This window comes from Mus caroli, unplaced genomic scaffold (assembly GCF_978045245.1).
Source record: "Mus caroli unplaced genomic scaffold, Mus_caroli_1 scaffold_17, whole genome shotgun sequence".
Classification (NCBI taxonomy): domain Eukaryota; kingdom Metazoa; phylum Chordata; class Mammalia; order Rodentia; family Muridae; genus Mus; species Mus caroli.
The window spans coordinates 92,996,913-93,016,529 of NW_028227272.1; the positions used below are offsets into that span (position 1 = coordinate 92,996,913).

General features: G+C 44.4%; 2 protein-coding genes across 4 annotated transcripts in view; both read right to left on the bottom strand.

Moving 5' to 3' along the window:
• Positions 1 to 412: 412 nt before the first annotated feature.
• Positions 413 to 11,635, bottom strand: Psmg1 (proteasome assembly chaperone 1). Its single transcript, XM_021185109.3, has 7 exons — positions 11,432 to 11,635; positions 10,171 to 10,277; positions 8,626 to 8,777; positions 7,957 to 8,019; positions 4,277 to 4,475; positions 2,588 to 2,724; positions 413 to 591 (listed from the first exon to the last, which is right to left on the bottom strand). Exons 1-7 carry the CDS (start codon positions 11,566 to 11,568, stop codon positions 517 to 519), a joined length of 870 nt encoding a protein of 289 aa, XP_021040768.1. The 5' UTR covers positions 11,569 to 11,635; the 3' UTR covers positions 413 to 516.
• Positions 11,636 to 12,767: 1,132 nt separating this feature from the next.
• Positions 12,768 to 19,617, bottom strand: part of Brwd1 (bromodomain and WD repeat domain containing 1) — an 89,970-nt gene continuing 83,120 nt past the window's right edge. For 2 of the 3 annotated variants that reach the window (XM_085832443.1, XM_085832445.1), the window contains one exon: positions 12,768 to 14,650. In XM_085832443.1, the coding sequence (XP_085688569.1) occupies positions 14,271 to 14,650 (380 nt within the window). In that variant the 3' untranslated portion in view covers positions 12,768 to 14,270. Of the gene's footprint in view, positions 14,970 to 19,617 lie in introns of all 3 variants that reach the window. The other variant, XM_085832444.1, reaches the window with a different exon arrangement.

Consider the following 19,617-nt stretch of genomic DNA (forward strand, 5'->3'; position numbering starts at 1 on the left):
GATGTCTGGAAACTTTCCTATATAGGATCCAACTTTCACATATGCTGAATTTTTTGGACCTAACCATACTTTCCAATGTTCACACAACCTGTTGATGTCTAGAGCTTTTCAAAAATCTGTATCACCTCTGGAAGAAAGTAAAGAAGGGAAGGAAGGAGGGAAGGAGACAAGGCTCAGCAGCCAAAGCACCGGCTGCTCTGCAGAGGACCAGGGTTCAGCCCCTGGCACCTGCATATTGGCTCACAGCCACCAGTAAATCCAGCCCCAGGGTATCCTTCCAGCCTCTGTGGACACTGCACACATACACATAAAATAAGAATAATGTTGTTTTAAAAAATTTTTTTAAAGAAAATGAGTGACTTGTTAATTTTTCAGTTATAGACATGTCATCATTAAGAAAATAAAGTTACAATTAATTTAAAAAATTTTTATTACTCTCAAAACATCCCAAGCCAGAATAAAATACAAAACAGCAGTGACTGCCCCCTGGAACAGGCAGGTCCTGGCCACCTGGGGTCATGTGTAAATGTTGCTCTGAATCTCATTTGTGGTCATCAACTTCTTCAGAATTCCTGTGCTTTCAGGAATGTTCTGGAAAGAGAAAAACAGTTATAACCGAATACACTCCAGCCCCCACATCACATACACTCGTACACTCGTGCGAGCTGTCTTTTGCCTTGCTCAATGGAAAGGGAACAATAAAGTGGTTTGGTCCCACTGGCCTGGCCAGCTTGACATAGCTCAGTCAGCTGAGAAGGAAGTTTCAATCGCAGGCTTGCTCAGATCACACTAACCTGTGGGCATGTCTGAGGGGATTGTCCTGATTGAAAACTGATGTGGGAGGCAGCCCACTGTGGGCAGCACCACACCCTGGGCCGCACAGGACAGCTGAACATAAGCCTGTGAGTGGGGCAACCACCAGAAACCTCCATGGTTCCTGCTTCTGTTTCTGACCTGGTTTCTTTTCCCTCAACGATGGACAGTGACCCGGAAGTGTAAGCCAAGTAAATCCTTTCTTCCCAAAGATGCTCTTGGTCAGAATATTTAATCACAGCAACAGAAATCGAACTAGAACATATTCAACACATGCCCCTGCCCAAACCCTCCAAAAAGTGTCTAATGCTCCAAAGTGGCAGCCCTTCAACACCTCATCTCTCTCACACACCCCACAACCCTCACATGTGGCTCATGTCCTCCTCACACTCTGCATACTCCCTCTCTGTTCACTTCTCCCCACTAACATCACCATCTTCTGATGTCAGCCTCACCGAACCTCTCTCAGGCACCTTTTCTGGGGGTGACTTCTTGTTCCCTCTAAGCAAGCCACTTTATATGCTTCCAGTGTGTGCTTGCCATCACAAGCCAGCACCTCCTCCTGACTGTGGAGCTACCCAGGTGAGGATCACATAGCAGGGTCCCAAGATAACTCCTATTCACAGCCATAAACCACGCACTAACTCAGGCCTACTGCATTTAGTCTGTAAGACAATGGCACTTAGGCCAGGGAGATGGCTCAGTTGAAGTGTCCCAAGAACATGAGGACCTAAGTTGAGAGTCCCCTGAGCCCGAGTGGTATACTGACAAGCACGTACAACCCCAGTGCTAAGAGACAAGAGGCAGCAGGACTCCTGGGATGGGCAGGCCTGTCAGCCTTGCCAAATCCACAGGAGAACAAGGTAAAGATTGATAGAGGACACCCAGTGATGACCAGACCTCATGTGCACACACCCACACCCACCAATAACCTACACACCACACACCTACACCCTGATGACCTACACCACACACACACACACACACACACACACACACACACACACACTCACATACACACTCTGCACAAACTAATTATTTGTTAAAAAAGAAAACAGTGCCCAACAGGGCAAGGTGGTACACACCTCTAATCCCAATCCTGAGAGAGGCCAGCATGGGCAGCATGTGAACTGCTAACTCCAACAAGAGACAAGACGCCCAGGTGGTCATCTCACCTGCCACCAGGTGCCATTTTAGAGCAAAAACTAGCAATGCTCTAACCTAAAAGCTTACCTCAGGTTGATATAACAAACAAGCCCTGATATTTACTGAGAACATCATCCCAGCTGAAACAGGCAGCCCTTGCCTGCCCTGAGGGACACAGCCCTCAGCTAAATGGGAAAATGCTGTTGGCCAGCCACACAAGCCCACTGGAAGAGAAGCTAAATTTGAAATAACTCAGGGATGAAGAGATGGCTCGCTTCACAGTTAGCAGAGGACCTGGGTTCATTTCCCAGCGCCATCTGAGTGCTGTTAACAACACTGTTAACTTCCGCTCCAGAAGCCCCAACAGGCACTTGCATGCCTGACACACACACAAATAAAACTAGGGCACATGGGATGTCACGGCGGTACATTAGTGCACACATAGGCCCAAAGCCTCCAGCACATTACAGAGGACCAGCTGGAGCACGGGTGGGGACACAGCAGGTTCTGAGTGGCTCACTGCAAAGCTCCAGCTGTGCTGCTTAGGGTTTAAGTTGTCCTGTGGCATTTCCCATCATTCAGTTCACTGTAACAGCTCAGTTATTAATGGAGAGAGCCACAACCTTACCTTCACCAAGCATGTCAAGCTCCTGGAAGACAGTATAGGTTTAAAAGCTTCAACCGTGACAAGGTCCAACTTCATCACATCAGTGTAGCACAGATACAGAACCGCAGGGATTTTCCATACTTGACAGTAGCTCAGAACTACACAAACACAAAGGAAAAACTGCTTGTTTTGTTTGGTTGGTTTGGTTTTTCAAGACAGGGTTTCAGTGTAGTCCTGGCTGTCCTGGAACTCACTCTGTAGACTAGGCTGGCCTTGACCTCACAGAGATCTGCCTGCTTCTGCCTCCTGAGTACTGGGGTTAAAGGTATGTGTCAGTACTGCCCAGCTCTATGACAAGATTTTTAAGTCAAATACTTTTAAATAATAAAAGCTGTTTTGAGAAAGTCCACTTTCTGCCTCCTTTTTTTGTTTGTTTGTTTTTTTGTTTTTTTGAGACAGGGTTTCTCTGTGTAGCCCTGGCTGTCCTGGAACTCACTTTGTAGACCAGGCTGGCCTGGAACTCAGAAATCCACCTGCCTCTGCCTCCCAAGTGCTGGGATTAAAGGCATGCGCCACCACTGCCCAGCTCACTTTCTGCCTCTTTTAATCAAGGTACCTACTGCCATGTCGACCCAATTATGGGTATCTTCTTTCAAAACCAACTCCCTTCCTAATAATACTTTGTAAATATTTGTTTTTCATTTTCTGAACATCCTATCATAACTGTAAGAACTGAAGTATTAGAATATTACCCTCTGTAAGGAGGCACAAAGAGTAATATATAACATATACTGTGAACTAGTTTTCTCATACCAATAACTGTAACACAAAAGACAAAGCATTATGATTAAAAATGCATTTAACAGAAACACTCCACTGAAAACAACAGAAGTCGGTTCTGACATAATGTGTGTGAGCAGTGCTGTGATGGTCAGCAGTGTGACTGGGGAGACAAGCCTCTGGACATGCCTGAGGGGTCCTCCAGATGGGGTTAACTGAGGTGGGCAGACCACCTTTAAAGAGGGAGCCACAATTCCAAAGACCGAGGGACAGACTAAATAAAAAGAGGGAGCAGAGCCTGAGCATTCACCTCTCTCTACTTCCTTTCTTCAGCTGTAAGCCAGAACAACCCTCTCTGTCACAAGCCACCTCTGCCAGATTTGTACATATGAAGCACAGTAGAAACAACAACCAAGAGGCTGGAGAGATGGCTCCCCGCTTAAGAGCACTGACTGCTCTCCCAGAGGTTCATAGTTCCATTCCCAGCAACCACAAGTGGCTCACAACCAAGTCTGAAGACAGCAACAGTGTACTCACATATATAAAATAAATAAATCTTTAAAAGAAGAAAAAGAAAGATTAACAACCAAGCTTCAACATCTAAAACTTTCTACTCAGATAATTTAAATTGCCGACTTTCACATACCAACAATCTACATCTAGCACAGAGTTCCACGCTGACACTGAAGAACCAGAAACAAAAAAGAAGTACAGCTGCAGAGAACCTAAGATGCTGTCATGACTGTAATCCAGGGTATCCTGAAATTAATCTGATTATCCCATCTGTGCAAGTACAGACCCAAAGGATCAACAGCAATCAACTGCTATCCAAGATCACTGACAAAGTACTTCGAAAAGTGTCTACTTGTAAAGCAACATCCCTCAATAAAGCCAGTGACAGGGTGTGAAGGTTGTGACCATCAATCCCACCTGCTGCAGACAGGTCATGCACAATGTTCGGCTGTTCCAGCAGTGGGCAGCAGACAGCATCGTTGAATGTCTGAGTTTTTAGGGCTCTCAGGAAAGGAGAAGAAAGGCTGCAGGTAGACTCGGTGGTCTTGTAGTCTGTGATGTGCCGGCAGGTGAGAACTGTTACCTGCATGCTCTTTCTGGGTTGGAAGCCGAAAACCTAAGAGAACATGGATTTTATGTTAAACTGGATTTTTCCTCATCATAAACACTGCTCTAGTAACTCACCCGCCCTGCCAGCAGACAGCAACACTTCATGTTGCAGGTGAGAGAGGACTGCACGGAGTGCAGGCTTCGCTGCCCGTGATCATGACTCTGACGTCTAGCTTCGTTGCCACTGTGACCATGCTCTGAGGTCTAGCTAAGCCATCTTTACCTCATTTTCCTACCTCTGACCTGAGGGTTGCAGTGCCCGAGATCCATGTGATGTACAACAGTGCAGCAGTTGTGACTGCCACCCTGAGTAAAGTCACAAGAGCACATTCAAGTTCCCTTCCCTCACCTGCCACTGAGCAGCACTTCTTAGGGAATTCAATTGATGTTACTATAACTGTAGCCAAGTTTCAATCACACTGAATCTCAGTTCTACTGCAGTGTGTGGATCTGACAGGTCACCAGGGAGCCCTCTGTCTTTTAAATTCATGGCAAAACAAACAAACGGTGAAATCAACAATTTTTTTAAAAGGAAGAAATTGTTGTTTTTCAAGACAGGGTTTCTCTTAACAGCTGTGGCTTTGTAGACCAGGATGGATTCAAACTGCCTCTACTTAAGATGAAAGGCACATGCCCAGCTTCCTTTTTTATAAGATTTATTTATGTATATATGAGTGTTTCATCTATATGTACACTTGCACAGCAAGAGAGGGCATCAGATCCCATGAAATATAGTTATAGATAGTTGTGAGCCACCATGTAGATGCTGGAAATTGAACTCAGGGCCTTTGGAAGAGCAGCACAGTGCTCTTAACTGCTGAGCCATCCCTCAGCACCCCCCCCCAAAGAATTTTAAGACACTGTATTTGCTCAGATTATTTTCTGTTTTGATTTTTTTCCTCTGTTTTCATCTGTATGTTTGCTGAGACAGTGTCTCGTGAGTAGTTCATGCTGGCCCCAAGCTCATGGTTCTCCTAAGCTGGCTTCTCAAATGCTGAGCTTACAAGAGCTGTGGTTTAAATGAGCCCTGTACTCTGTAGCCTTCAGCTGGCAGTGCTGCTGGGGCAGGTTACAGAATGCTCAAGAGGTGCAGCCTTGTTGGGGGAAGTGTGTTACCAGGAGTAGGCTTACATGGTTGATAACGTGTTCCCACATCCTGTTCACTCTCTATTTCCTATGTGTGAATAAAACTGTGGTCAGCCAGCCCCCTGCTCCTGACACCGTGCCTTCCCTGCCTGTTGTCCCATGTTCTCCACCAGGACAGACTTTGTCCCCCTACAAGTATAAACCGAAACAAACCACTTTCTCCTCTACTTTGCTTTTTGTTGATGCTTTCACAACAAAAGGTAACTAGCCCAAGTGTGTGCCACCATGTCTGACTTACCTGAAATATTTAATGATGTAATAAATGGCTAGAGCCAATAATAATAGGAAAACTAAAGTTTTGTTTCAGGTACCATAAATGATTGACGTGACGAATTTCACCGCAGCACAGCTTGGAAGTAAATACTAAAGCAGTGCTGCTTATTGGGGCCATTCATTTAAGAAAGAAAACTCACAACATGACTTCCTCCCTTTCTGTCTACTTCTGTCTGAACCCACAGGACTTGACAGTTGTCACCCTGTGTGTCACCAACACTGCAGGGGTCCCAAACAATATGAAGCATATGAAGTATACGCCTCATAACAACACTGTTGATTTAAATGTCCTGCTTTAGCCAGGCAGTGGTAGTTCCAGGCCAGCCAGGGCTACACAGAGAAACCCTGTCTCGGAAAAACAAAAAACAAACAAACAAACAAAAAACGATAAAAAACAAAAACAAAAAAGCCCTCACTTGATAGCAGACGCCTATCATCTCAGCACTGAGGAGGTCAAAACAGAGAAAGTTTTAAGTTCAAGACCAGCCTGGGCTATTTAGCAAGAATCTAAAAATAAAAGCCCAAATAAAATAAAATTAAATAGGAACATAAAAAGAAACCCTCCACTTTAAAACTGTATAATCTGAGCACTGGAGAGACCGCTGTGAGGTTCAGAGTGCTTGCTGCTCCGAGGACGCAGATGGCAGCTCACAGCTGTCAGGGACGACAATTCTAAAAGATCTGATACCCTCTTCTGACTTCTAAGGGCATTAGACATATACATGGTACACAGATATACATACAAACAAAACACACACACACACATATATATAATATTATATATATACACATACATACACACACACATATATGTGTATATGTATATATATATATATATATATATAAATTTTTTTTATTTAAAAATGCCTAATTTGATAGCTCTTCAAGTCTTGAATGTGTTTATTTTTTTCTACAGTGCAAGGGTAATAATATTTTTATATAACCACCATCCTGCATAATTTAAAAGTAAAACTAAACATTTTGATCTTTTCACCCCAGAAAATACATTCCTGTACCCTGAGTATACACATACAAATTAAAGAACAGGATACAGATCACATAAATGAGCACACTGATAATTTAATGAATGTTTTTAAGAAGGTCAACTGCTTTAAAATAGGTGCACATGAAAATTTTATTTCCAATGAGTTTCATTTTAGTTGTACGTTCAAGTGGACAGAGATGTTTTTATAAAGTCCTCCTCATTAGCAGGCGGAGTAAGTGGTAAATGTTGAAGACTCTGGGCATGCCAATCATCATCTGATTGCTGCACACTGTCCACACATATACAATTGTGCTTCTACTGAAAATAAGTCTATGCCAGCCATGCAGTAATGCATGCACTATGGATAAAGTATGGATACAGTGAGTAGTATTCCCAACCCAAAATCCAAAACCTTTGCCTGCCTAATGACACAAGCCACGTGGAAAACTTCATACCATGAAACTTCACTTCAAACTGAAATGTTATAAAATTTGTTTAAGCTATATATAAAACATGAACTCGTGTTTAAACTTGAGTCTTATCCCTGAGATGTGTCATCCTGTATAAACAAATATTCCAAAACTAAAAGAAAAAAAAGAAAGAAATATAAAACATTTCTAGTCTCAAACCTCCTGGAGAAGGGACAACTGCCCAAACTCTAGATTTCTCGTAAGTCCTTGAATTCAGTTTTCCAAAATGGCTCGTAACCACACCTAATGCTAAGAAATAGAGGAGTGGTACTAGGAGTGTGGTAGTGGCTACTCCTTCAAGGCCCCTGATGCTCTTTATGTAGCTCTGGCTATCCTGGAACTTGCTCTGTAGACCAGGCTGGCCTTGAATTCCCAGAGATCCACCTGCCTCTGCCTCCCGAGTCCTGGAATTAAAGGTGTGCACCACCATCACTTGGCTAAAAACTTTCCTATAAACAAACAAACAAACAAACAAACAAAAACCAAAACACTCCATAACTCCCACAATATTATCTTAAAGAAACAAATTCTTATCTAGTATCTGGCTACAAAGATCTACGTGACAAGACCCCAGCCCCCGAGATGTCTAGTGGATCGGGGCTTCCTCCTCTTACCTTCTCCAACCACTGGAACTGCTGATCCTCAGCAATGTAGCAGCTACACTGACAGAGAAAAACCTGAAAGGGAATTTCAAGAGTTCTCACGTAAAGTGCACACACGCCTGGCCCCGTCATCATATGAGCACCTCCTAAGTACCAGTGATGGACATGGCTCTATGGAGACGGAGTCCCCCAGAGGCCCATGTGTTCACTCAAAAGGGCCAAGAGCCTCTGGTCATTAGCTGTGTCCGTGAAAGGGTATGGCGCCCATCTCTCCCTTTTGCTCCTTTGCTCCTGGCCTTGGGTTGGGCTGTGCTGTCCCTGCGCAGTTCTGCCAAGAAGCACTACTAGCTCTCCCCACCCCAGCAGGCCTGTGAGCAAACGGTCTGCCCAGGTCACGCACTGGAACTTCAAACCGTGCAAGCCAAAAATCAACCTTTTCTCTTGGTAAGCTGATTGCTTTTTAGGCACTTGTTACAGCAATAGAGGCCGGAACACAGCCGTCTGCTCCTCTGTTGATTCTAACATTTAAGAGTGAGGCCTAAAATTCACTGAGACATTAGAAATGAGTATCAGGACAGAGAATATCCTGGGTGACAGAGGCCTGGCATGAAAATCTGCTTACTATCGAGGGCTCGTGCCTATATGACCATGTTTCAAGAAAGTAAGTCAAGTCTCACATACCGAGGGATCTGATTTCAGTTGATAAAACACACAGAAAACATCTGTAGGGGACAGACGGACAGTGTCTGTAGTTCTGCACCATTCATTCCAGAGCTTAGCACAACCGACTTCTTCCCAGACTCCTGAGTTCATAACAAACGCTGACAGGAATGCTGTAGAGAGAAATGTTCCCATGAACTGTGTCTGCTGTGTGAACTACCCACTCAAACCGAAGCTCAGCTACCCCAGAAGAGTTCATACTGACGCAGTCATGAGACTGTCCAGAGTTCACACTGACTACTGCTCTTGTGCCCCAGCTTGGTTCCTAGCGCCCTCCCCCTGGTGACTCGCAACTCTAGGAGAGCTGGTGCCCTCCTCTAGCTTATACTCCAGAGCAAACCCAAACAAAAATATGCACATATCTGAGTTCGAGGCCAGCCTGGCCTACAAAAGTGAGTTCCAGGACAGCCAGGGCTATACAGAGAAACCCTGTCTCGAAAAATCAAACAAACAAAAAAAAAGCACGTATTTAAATTTTGTTGTTGATGTTTTGTTTTTTAAGACAAGGTTTCTCTGGGTAGCCTTGGCTGTCCTAGAACTCAACCTGTAGACTAGGCTGGCCTTGAACTCATGAAGTCCACCTGTCCTTCCTCCCATGTGCTGGGATTGAAGGAGTGCACCACCACACCTGGCATAAATTTCTTTTTAAAACATTAAAGACCTTCTAATTGGACCACTTTGGAGCCAACAAAATTTGAGGCTGAGGAGTGAAAGTCTACACTCTCCACACAGAACTACACACAGGGAGTGGACAGACTTGTCCACAGACTCTGCACCAGTCTCACAATGTAAGATTCTTCTAAAAACAATTAGGCAAGCAGACCTTTATATAATGGGCGAGTCTACTGCCTACTTACACAGTCTCTAAGTACTACGGCTCACTTACAGGGCAAGAGCTCCTAACTATAGAGTTCTCAAATGATCTCCTCAGAGACTGCAAACCCAGTGAAATTATAAAGATCTCCATGTGTACTGACACACAACACTGATCCAAGTAAACTCACATTACTCTACTTTGAACCTACCAGGTCAATAAATGCATTCAAAGACCTTAGAACTGAAGTGTTCCAGATGTAAGCAATTACTGCTAGACCTGTGGACACCATAACAAACTGGAAAACAGGGCCTTGAACTGTGATTCTGAAGCTAAGCATATTCCCTTTAAATCTCATTACAAAGATGGAAAGAACAGGCAATCTATCCTACTTGAAGTAAAACTACTGTGGCTTTTGAAGACAGGCTTCACAGAGCCCATCTTGGCCTTGGAACTTCTTCATGCTCTCTTCTGCCACCTCCCACCTGCTGAGTGCTCGGATTGCACTGCGACCAGTTCTCACGGTCCTGGGATTCAAACCCAAGGTCTTGTGATTGATCGGCAAACACTCTACCACCTGAGCCACACGCCCAGGACCTGTTGTGAACTTTTTAAAACACGTAAGATACGTGCAGAAGGACCTTCGAGTCCATTCTTCCAACGGGACATATACTCCTGACACTGGCACTTACCTGTTGCGTTGCTTCCTACTGCAATTATAAACTTGGAGCAAGGGTGTGTCTCTAGGAGTGCAGCCTCCAGAGATGTTTCTGTCTGTCTTCGGAGAAGCCTCACCTCCCTAACAGCAAGAGACAAAAGTGAACAAATATCACTGTGACTACCATCTCACTGTAAGAGATCACGGTGATGGGCAGAATGACAGTCAGATTAAGAGATTAAGTGATAGGTGCTATATAGAGCCGGGTGTATAAATAGATGGAAGACAGATGAGATCGATGGTAGATAGACATGTTACTTAGAGATATTAGTATGGAGAGTAGACAGGTGCTATATTTATATATACATGGATAAATGGGTAGGTGATAGAAGACAGAGATGAGTGGATAGTTGGATGGATAGATGGTGTTAGATAAAATAATCAGTGTCCTTGGTGCCTTTGCAAATGGATAAAACACTTTCTTTTTATGATTAAAACTACTAACAAACTTCATACTAACCTGACACACACAAGGCCAGCACCCACAAGCCAGACACAATGTAAAAAGACACTAAAAGCATCTCCAACACTCCAGCCCGAAAAATGCTGAATGCGACCAAGACTTCAAACAAACGTTCAAGCATTTAGCTGTGGCAAAAGCTAAGACTGACTATCAGACAAATCCGGGCTCTCGGGAAGAGTGTGAGAAGTGAAAGGGAGCTGTCGTAAATGAAACGAACTGCCAAAAGTGTCTGTCCTTAACACAATCACCAGGAAGTATATTTTAAAAATCTAGGTGAATTTCGACAGTGGACTGGTATGATACTGAAAACGTGTTATTAGCAAAACCTGGGGTAGGGAAGGTGCTAAGTTGCCAACACAAACAAGACCCAAGAACCGAGAACCCGCCTAAAAGCTCAGAATTGAGGTACTGGGGAAATAGGAGAATCAAGAAAGTTTAATTATGTGCATATTTTATGTGTGGGTTTGCTCTAGAATACAAACAAAATAAATGAGACAGCATGCTTAGGAAGACGTGTGGGGAGTCCTAATCGGAAACTCGTAGGGGTGGTGGGAGAGGAAATGAATGTGGTAAAACCTTGACCAAGGAAGGGGCTGGCGTGACCTCACTTCTGTGTCTGAAAGTAGTTTTGAAAGAATACGGCCGACACGCGGCGTGACCTAAAGTGCACGGTGGAGGGCGAGCATCACTGGGCTGCCGGCGTCCAAGCGTGAACGCGGGGCACCCTGCAGGCCGACACCGCCTGACGCTCGCAGCCTTCCGGGAGCCTGACCTCTTCCGCGCCAGCTGCCGCCGGACCTCCCGGTCCTCTGGTGTGTCCCGCCTGCTCTGCTCCTCCTCCTCTTCTTCCTCCTCAGTACCAGCTCGGCACGGCGCCTTCACCACCTCGCCAAAGAACGTGGCCGCCATGGTCCCTCAGCTATGCGGGGCCAGACGGCGCACGCGCGCCGGCCCGCAGTCACGCCCCCTTCAAGCCACGCCCCCACCCCGCCTCCGAGCGAGGCTACGCCTTCCGCAGGGGGTGGGAGCCTAAGAGCTTCCGGTCCGCCGCGAGAACTGTCCCGCGGCCCGCTTCCGTCACCCTGTTGACCCGAGCACGCAGCGCCCGCTCCACACCCCGCGGCCCTCCTGCAAGGACCCACCCGTGGAGGAAACCCAGAGCTGCGGGTGAAGCACAGACAGCTCCAGAGTTGATGACTGCAAGCGGATCCAGAGAACATGAGTGAGGCTGCAAGGCTAGGCTTTTTAAAACCTGGCAATATGTAACTCATAGACCGTGTTTTCTACTTTAATGACAGGAAGAATGTGTGTTTCTGGTTTGTGTGCTGGAAGACAAAGAGCTCCACCGGATGCTGCTCCCACGAGAAAAAGGGTAACTGGCACCTCAGTGGGAAATAAAAACACATTCTAGATTTGCTTGTGAGGAAATGGGGACTGCATTGCCCAGGGTAAAATGTTTGGGGATCAGAGGGTCCTTTAAAAATCAAAACTCTTGTAAAGTTGTTTAAAATCTCTCACAATGTAGAAAAACGATGCTTCAAGTCTACTGGGAGGAAAAAGCATATCAATTTTAACATACATACTCACTGGCTAATAAAAAGCAGATGAATGCCGGGCAGTGGTGGTGCACACCTTTTATCCCAGCACTCGGGAAGCAGAGGCAGACGGATTTCTGAGTTCAAGGCCATCATGGTCTACAGAGGGAGGAGCTCCAGGACAGCCTTTGGCTACACAGAGAAACCCTGTCTCGAAAAACCAAAGAAAAATAAAAAGCAGATGAATACCAACTAGAACACTTTGTGTGTAGCTATAGCACACACACAAGATTCTCAGTGTGGTGTCTTTAAGACTCAGACTCCAGGGTTAGAAGTAATGAGCTGAGAGCAGATGTCCCTGGCTGTCTCTTTGCAGGTTTCTTAAGCGGATACTTTGCTGATAAAGATACTCGATTCATTTCTCACTCACACATGAAAAAAGCACTAACAGAAACCTGACTCGTGATGGTAAACCGTAGGGAAGTGGTGGCTCGTCGGCACACATTGCAGGAGGGATTTTACGACAGTGTTATTCCATTCAGTCACAATAAAGAGACCAAACACTTTAAAGGGTAAATAAAAATATGTTCCAATTAAAGGCCAGAAAGGGATTCCATTATAAAAGGCTGGACAGGATCAGACAGCAAGATGTAACTTCAGACCTTCGATTCACACTGCCAAAATTCACATGTCTTCATTAGACTGATATATTTTCATTTCATGGCATTTCTTGAGGATATAATTGCTCAATAAGTAATTCTATGACATTTGGGATTGGACATTTAAATTTTTCATTAAAGCTCAAAATAAATAAATAAATAAATCAAACTCATGCACCAAAGAGGAGGAAGGGAACTCTTCCTGTGCTTGTAGCAAGATGCTGAAGATTTCAGAGTGAGTTACAAAAAGACACACACTATGTTAGAATATTCTGAGTTGTGTTTTTGTTTGTTTTGAGCAGGCATGCAACCACAAACAAGTTTCTCAAGTAATCTGGACACTTTGGCCATACATATAACTGGAAAATGTGCATTACTGTTAATGAAAAATACACACCCCTAGGTTCCATTGTTTTTGATTCACACATGCAAGTTATGCCTAATCGTCACAGCTATTTTTAATTGGAAAAACAAACTGTTGAAGACAAGTTTCTCCAGTAACATGATAAAAAGACTTGACAGTACATTCACAGGTCACATCTGGTGACCTTAATGTCAACAAATAGCCATGAACAACAAACTAAAGTCCACATCCTCTGTAAGCAAAACATTTGTAAGCACAATGACCAGAGGCCAGACTCCCCGACACTTGGCTTGTTAGTGAGCCTGAAATGAACCTGCAGTGTCACATTCTAACTTCTAAGGAGCAGCAGAGAAACGTAAGAAATAGGATCCAACTGCATCACCTTAAGCGATGAGTGCATCTTGTTCTAATTTCTGACCACAAGTCTGGCCTTTACATCTTTGCTGCTACATAGAAGAAATAAAGTGTAATAGTCACATTGAGAACTTTCTTAGAAAGATACATTCCCTGAATTACTCATACCAGGTGGCTATCATTCAGTATGAATTCCAATGTTATAAATAAGACATTAATGACAGTCTTTCCCACACTCCTCTTCAGAAGTCAGAAACACCCCGGGATTTACTCCCCCAGTTTCCAGGGATGTGCGCTACATGAATCAGACCCAGTTAAAATTCAGCAGTGATATGGGCTTACTGCTCCCTCCTTTGGAAATGGCCCAGTTTTCAGTCTGTGAGGGCAAACCGTTGAAATTAGCATTGTTTCCCCATATATCCCACATGCTTATTGTTTCTCTAGAGGACCAAGCTGCATCAAGCCTTTGCTTTACATTAAGTGGGTCCTTCTGCTTTCTCACCTGACAACACAATCCACATCTCCTACCTCCTTGGAACACCCTATGCTGTGCTGTGTAGAGCTAACTGGAAGCCATCATCCCACTCTGACCCAGAGTAATGGCTTTCACAAAATTGTTCAAAAGGTGCTGGGATGGCTTATGGTTGGGAGTGGACTTCAGGGCAGGCATTGGAGCTGCTGACACTTCCGGTAACCTTTCTACCTCGGAGTAGGTTGGGCTTTTTCTTTCCGGGATCTGAACCGCCTAAGATATAGCTCCTTTTCGTTCTCTGAATGTATGGGTGCATCCTCCTCTTTATAAACACTCAGTAACTTTTTCTTAGCCGCAGCAGAGGCTTGTCGATAGGGCAGTTTTCTGCTGATCGTCCTAATGCCGACATTCTCTGGTCCTGAGACCACTTCTTTTAGATTACACATCATCTTTATTTTATTTGCAGCAACGGTAGCACATCTGCGGGGGACTTTCTCAGGCACCGTTTTTGCTTTCAGGGTGTCACTATGCATCTGTACTGCATCCTTCTCATTAAGCATACATGGTCTCATTTTTGTATGGGGTTCTCTGTCTTTACGAACAGATTCTGAAAAATGAGTGAAAATTCATGTAAATACAGAAATCTTGTCACAAGACTGTAGTATATACATTCCTCAACAACAGCCCTGAGCCGGTCTTAATTATGTGAACAATTAAAAAGCTGGTTTGACAGGCTTATGGCTTCCATATGCTTCCCTATATGGACCAATCACTGTCATTTCTAAGTAATGGCTTGCAAGAATGAAGTGAAAACTTCCAGCCTCATAAAGCTACTCACCTAAAAGTACTTTAAAATGTTTGGATTTAAGAGGAGCACAGCCTGGCGGTGGTGGCGGCGGCAGCGGTGCAAATCTTTAGTTCCAGCACTGGAGAGACAGAGGTAGGCAGATCTGAGTTTGAGACCAGCCTGCTCTACAGAGTTTCAGGACAGCCAGGGCTACACAGAGAAATTATGTCTAGGAAATCAAAGAGAGGAGAGAATAGAATCATGTGTTCCCATTTCCGAACTTCATTTTTAATCGTACTTAAAACTATTTTGAAATATTTTGTAGCACTCTGAAGTAACTTCCCAGCACCCCAGTAAAGAAACACTTCCTGACAATGGACTCCAGCACCAGCATTTCCTTGATTCAAGTGGTTAAATTGCAGAGTTGGTACAAAAGGAAACTCTACTGACTCGACAAAGTTTAGCATGGCCTCAACCTTACCTTCTCTCCAACATCACTTTACTGGGCTGGGAAGCCTGAACCTCAAGCTCATGGCAGACGCAAAGTCCTTCTGCCTACCTGTGTGTGGGTGTCTTAGCAATCCACAAGCACTGGCACCTGCATTTTGAACTCAAGGAAGGGTTCCTTTAAGGAAGTACATTTTTGGTGAGCTAAATATTGTGAAGGGGGTTGTCAGAACCTGAGCTAGGCAAAAAGCCCACTGAAGAAGCAGACAGGTCCCTGTCACAGATCTCAGCAATGTTCAAGGATGGCTGGAAAGCAAGAGATGTCTGCCAGACATAAAAGCTCAACTCTTATATTTCTGCAGAAGTCTCAAAGTCAAAGACACAAGTTTCAAGTGCTGCAACACTTCTCTGATGTATCTGCTACCAGCTGGAGTTTGGGGATTTCTTAAAATCAGTCTTACAGTCATGAAGAGTCAGACGTGAATGTGATAGCCACATCAATACAGAGTCTGTGGAACACCAAAGTAACACATAGGCATCTGGAGGACTTGGCAGTCTTTGTCTTTCTTACTGAGTCCCAGAGAAAGGCAACGTTTTGGTAAGCTATCATCAAGCAAGCTTGGCCTGGCTGCTTGCACATGTCACCTGACTATAAATAAATGTAGTTTTGCACCAGGTGTGGTGGCGGCACATAACCTTTAATCTCAGCACTCCCATTTGGAAGGAGGAAGGCAGATCTCTCAGTTCTAGGCCAGCCTGGTCTATAGTTAGATCTAGGGCAGACAGAAATGCACAGAGAAACCAGCTCAGAAAACAAAACGTAGCAATGGCTGCTCTTCCAGAGCCCTGAGACTGTTCCCAGCCACCTGAAAGGTCAATCTGACATCTACAAGGTCTTCCAAACAGGAGACTATTCCCTCAAAGGGTTAGGGTTATGTAACTTCCAATGTTTTTACTAGGCTTATCTGACATAACTCATTGGGCTCTGTAGAAACAAAGTGCCTTGGTGTTTTTACCTTCAGAGGACTTTCTTAAAAGTAGAAACTTATAAGCTGGGGTCTCCATGAATACCAAATGCAAAAATGAACATTAAATCTATTTTGGGCAAATGCTAGGATAAAATAAGTACACTTTCAAAATATAGCAAAAGGGAAGCGGGTACCCCTCAAAGAATTCTACTAGTATCAGCCAAATAACTACATCCATGAAACGTATACTAAGGAAACTAAGTCAGCTGGTTCATGCCCAGTATTAAATAAAACCCCATCACAACTAAAATATCTCTTCCCAAGAAAATGTTGAATTAGTAGTGGTTGCTTCAGATGTGATGGAAGAACCTGTGCTGACAGTTTATCAACCTAGTAAAGACAAACTCTTATAAGACATTTTGCTTCCAATCAAGAAAGGGGAAAAGCTAAACTGCAGAAATGAAAAACGTTTTTTAAAGTACCCTGTAAAGTAGATTTAAATTTCAATTAGCTTATGCCCTAAGTAGGGGAAAGTCCAGAATACAATTTACAGGAACCCCAGGTGATAAAAGTCTCAAGTTCAAAGACAAACAAATGGGAATTCCGCAGAAACCACTATGAGGGAGGCCTGAGGCTGCATGGGGACTCAGCACTAACCACACTGCTAAGAGCACTGCTGCGAACTCTGAGACAAACAGAGCTGGCAAGATGGCTGGCTTTGTGGGTAGAGGCGTGCTGCAGAAACCTGGAGCAACCTGGGCAACCGATGCAAATGTGGGATGGAGAACCTGCTCCAACAAAGTCATCCCCTGGCCTCCACTACATGGCACAGGCGCACACATGGTAGACACACAACAAAAACTTGTTAAGCTGCCTCTCCATCGGTGTGTTAGCACTTTCAAGTTCGCAGTTATTGCAGTTCTGTATCCGTGTTCTAGAACGGCCTGTGGTAAGGACAAACACCGATATGGCCAGGACTGTTTTCCTTAAAATGTGACTTCCCACTCTCCAAGGACTATTCATATTCCAAGTGTACTCAGATGTTTCCCTAAGTCTAAAGACATTAGTGTGGAAGCATTTGAAAATGTTAATCTGGTCAGCATTTCTTAAGTATTTAAAACAGTGAATCAATGGGTACCCTACAGTTGTAAATGCCTGCTTCTCCAGCAAGTCTTTATCAAGCTGCTACAACTACAGAGTTCTCTCACCCGCTCTTCAATAACAATGAAACTGAGCCACCAAACTCCCAACTCTTGGAAGTGTTTTTTCACCCTTCCAAAGCAGGAGCTTCCAGGAGCATCGAGTGAGCTGCCATTTCTCTATATAATGGTGTATGGTGTCCTGTGATTGGGTTCCCACTTCCTGTCTGTAGGAAGGATGCAACCGCATGGGGTTTCTTCTGCACCAGGACAAAAGCTGGTCTGTGACCAATGTGAACTCATTCACCAGCTCAGTGGCTGTCCACTGAGTGACCAGCACAACCTGGCTTCTCATTGCCACTACATCTAAGGTAGCTCACGGTACAGATGTGCCTCGTTCTTTGAAAATAGGTAACGGGTGACATCGTTGCGAGTTGGTGGCAGTTGTTTTCCCAGCAATGTCTCAGCATTACGAACTGTGAGCAGGATCAAGATCAGAAATAAAGGGCTTTCACTCTCCTGAAAAGCAGGCTGTTTTAAGCACAGGCTTCCCAGTCAGTTCAACTCCCAGGCAATGCTGCTGGCCACAGCTGTCTGTAGGAGAACCACTGATATGGGTGAGCTTTGAGGGAGGCATCGTATTTAAAGACATTTTAGCTTGCTAGAAGCATGGCAGCCACTTTGTCCTCCCATGAGCCAGGAAGGCCCCGAGGTGCATCCCATGTCCTGTGGTTTGTTTTAAATATGTGGGAGAAAACTTTAAAAATCTGCCCACTAGGACTTGGATCATCTAATAGGCCCCTATACTGAGTACTGCATAGCACAAATGAACAACAGCTCAAAATCCAAGGATCAATTTATACTTAGAAACTAAAGAGACGGCTTAATGGTTAAGAGCACTGACTGCTCTGCTCTTCCAGTGGTCCGGAGTTCAATTCCCAGCAACCACATGGTGGCTCACAATCATCTGTAATGAGATCCAATGTCTTCCTTCTTCTGGTGTGTCTGAAGACAGCCAAGTGCACTCACATACATAAATCTTTTAAAAAATAAAAAGGTCCTTTCAAGCTTTGAAACACTGATGTAAATGGACGAATGTCTAAGCTCCCTGTGTGACTGAAGGATGGAGGTAGGCTGCCACAGTCCACGCAGTCCATAACTAACCCTGAAGGCTGCCACAGACCATGTAGTCTGTGCCTGATGCTGTTAAAATTAGGAAGTTAAGATTGACACTTGGCCAATTCAAAGGCTTTAATAAACTGCTTGTGGTAGCTCGCCCTTTAATCCAGAACTGAGGAGGCAAAGGCAAATGGATTTCTGTGAGTTCCAGGCCAGCCAAGGCTACATATATACTCTTCAAGACAACACTGTCTCAAAAATGGCTCAGCAATCAAGAACACTGGTTGCTCTTCTAGAGGATCTAAATTCAGTTCCCAGTACCCACGACCATCTGTAATAACCCAAGTCCCAGGGGATCTGACACCTACCACTCTTCTGGTCTCTGTGGGCAGTACACACACACAGTGCAGAGACATACATGCAGGGAACACACACATATACATAAAATAAAATGAAAATTTAAAATACGAATAAAGGTCAAATGCCTTAATGAAAACAACAAAAAAAACCTGGTCTTTAACATATACTCAGGAAGTGTAGCAAGCCCACCTCTAATATACCTATGGAGTCTTGCCACACTCATTCACACATGTCAATGAGAGGCAGCGAGTCTGTAGGAGCCAGGCTTTGAGGCTCTGACCAACAAAGTCATGAAGTGAAGCCTTGATCAAGAAGACACCAGGAGGTAATTTTCCAATCAATGTGATATTATACACAAGCTTTGCAGGTTATACAAGAGACTGTTTTGGGGTTTTTTTTGTTTTTTGTTTTGAAATCTTTTTAATGTTGAGAATTCCCAGGTGTCCTTCGGAACACTTGTAAGAATTTAAAAATGTTAAGATGTAAGAACACATAACACAACCAACCCCAGCATCATACTCTTTACTCTCAGTCCTCCCTTAGTGACAGTATGAGCTGCATGTGGGACTCACAACTAACCCAGTTAAGTAAGAGTGCACACTGCCTCATGTTCCCCTTGCTCTAGCAGAGCTGGTTTGGTCAGTACGTTACAGAACACTGGGTGGGCAGACACAGATGTAAACCTATGGTGCTGAACAGGGTCCACAGCCAAAGCTGAGGGTCTAGGCTTCAGTAGTCACTAACAGGAGGAAGG

Excerpts from the sequence above, each read along its gene's own strand:
- Psmg1 (XM_021185109.3), bottom strand. The coding sequence starts at position 11,568 with ATGGCGGCCACGTTCTTTGGCGAGGTGGTGAAGGCGCCGTGCCGAGCT. Across the intron at positions 10,278-11,431 it reads CGGCAGCTGGCGCGGAAGAG|GGAGGTGAGGCTTCTCCGAA; the intron begins GTCAGGCTCCCG and ends TCTTGCTGTTAG. Across the intron at positions 8,778-10,170 it reads AGTAGGAAGCAACGCAACAG|CATTCCTGTCAGCGTTTGTT; the intron begins GTAAGTGCCAGT and ends TTCTCTCTACAG.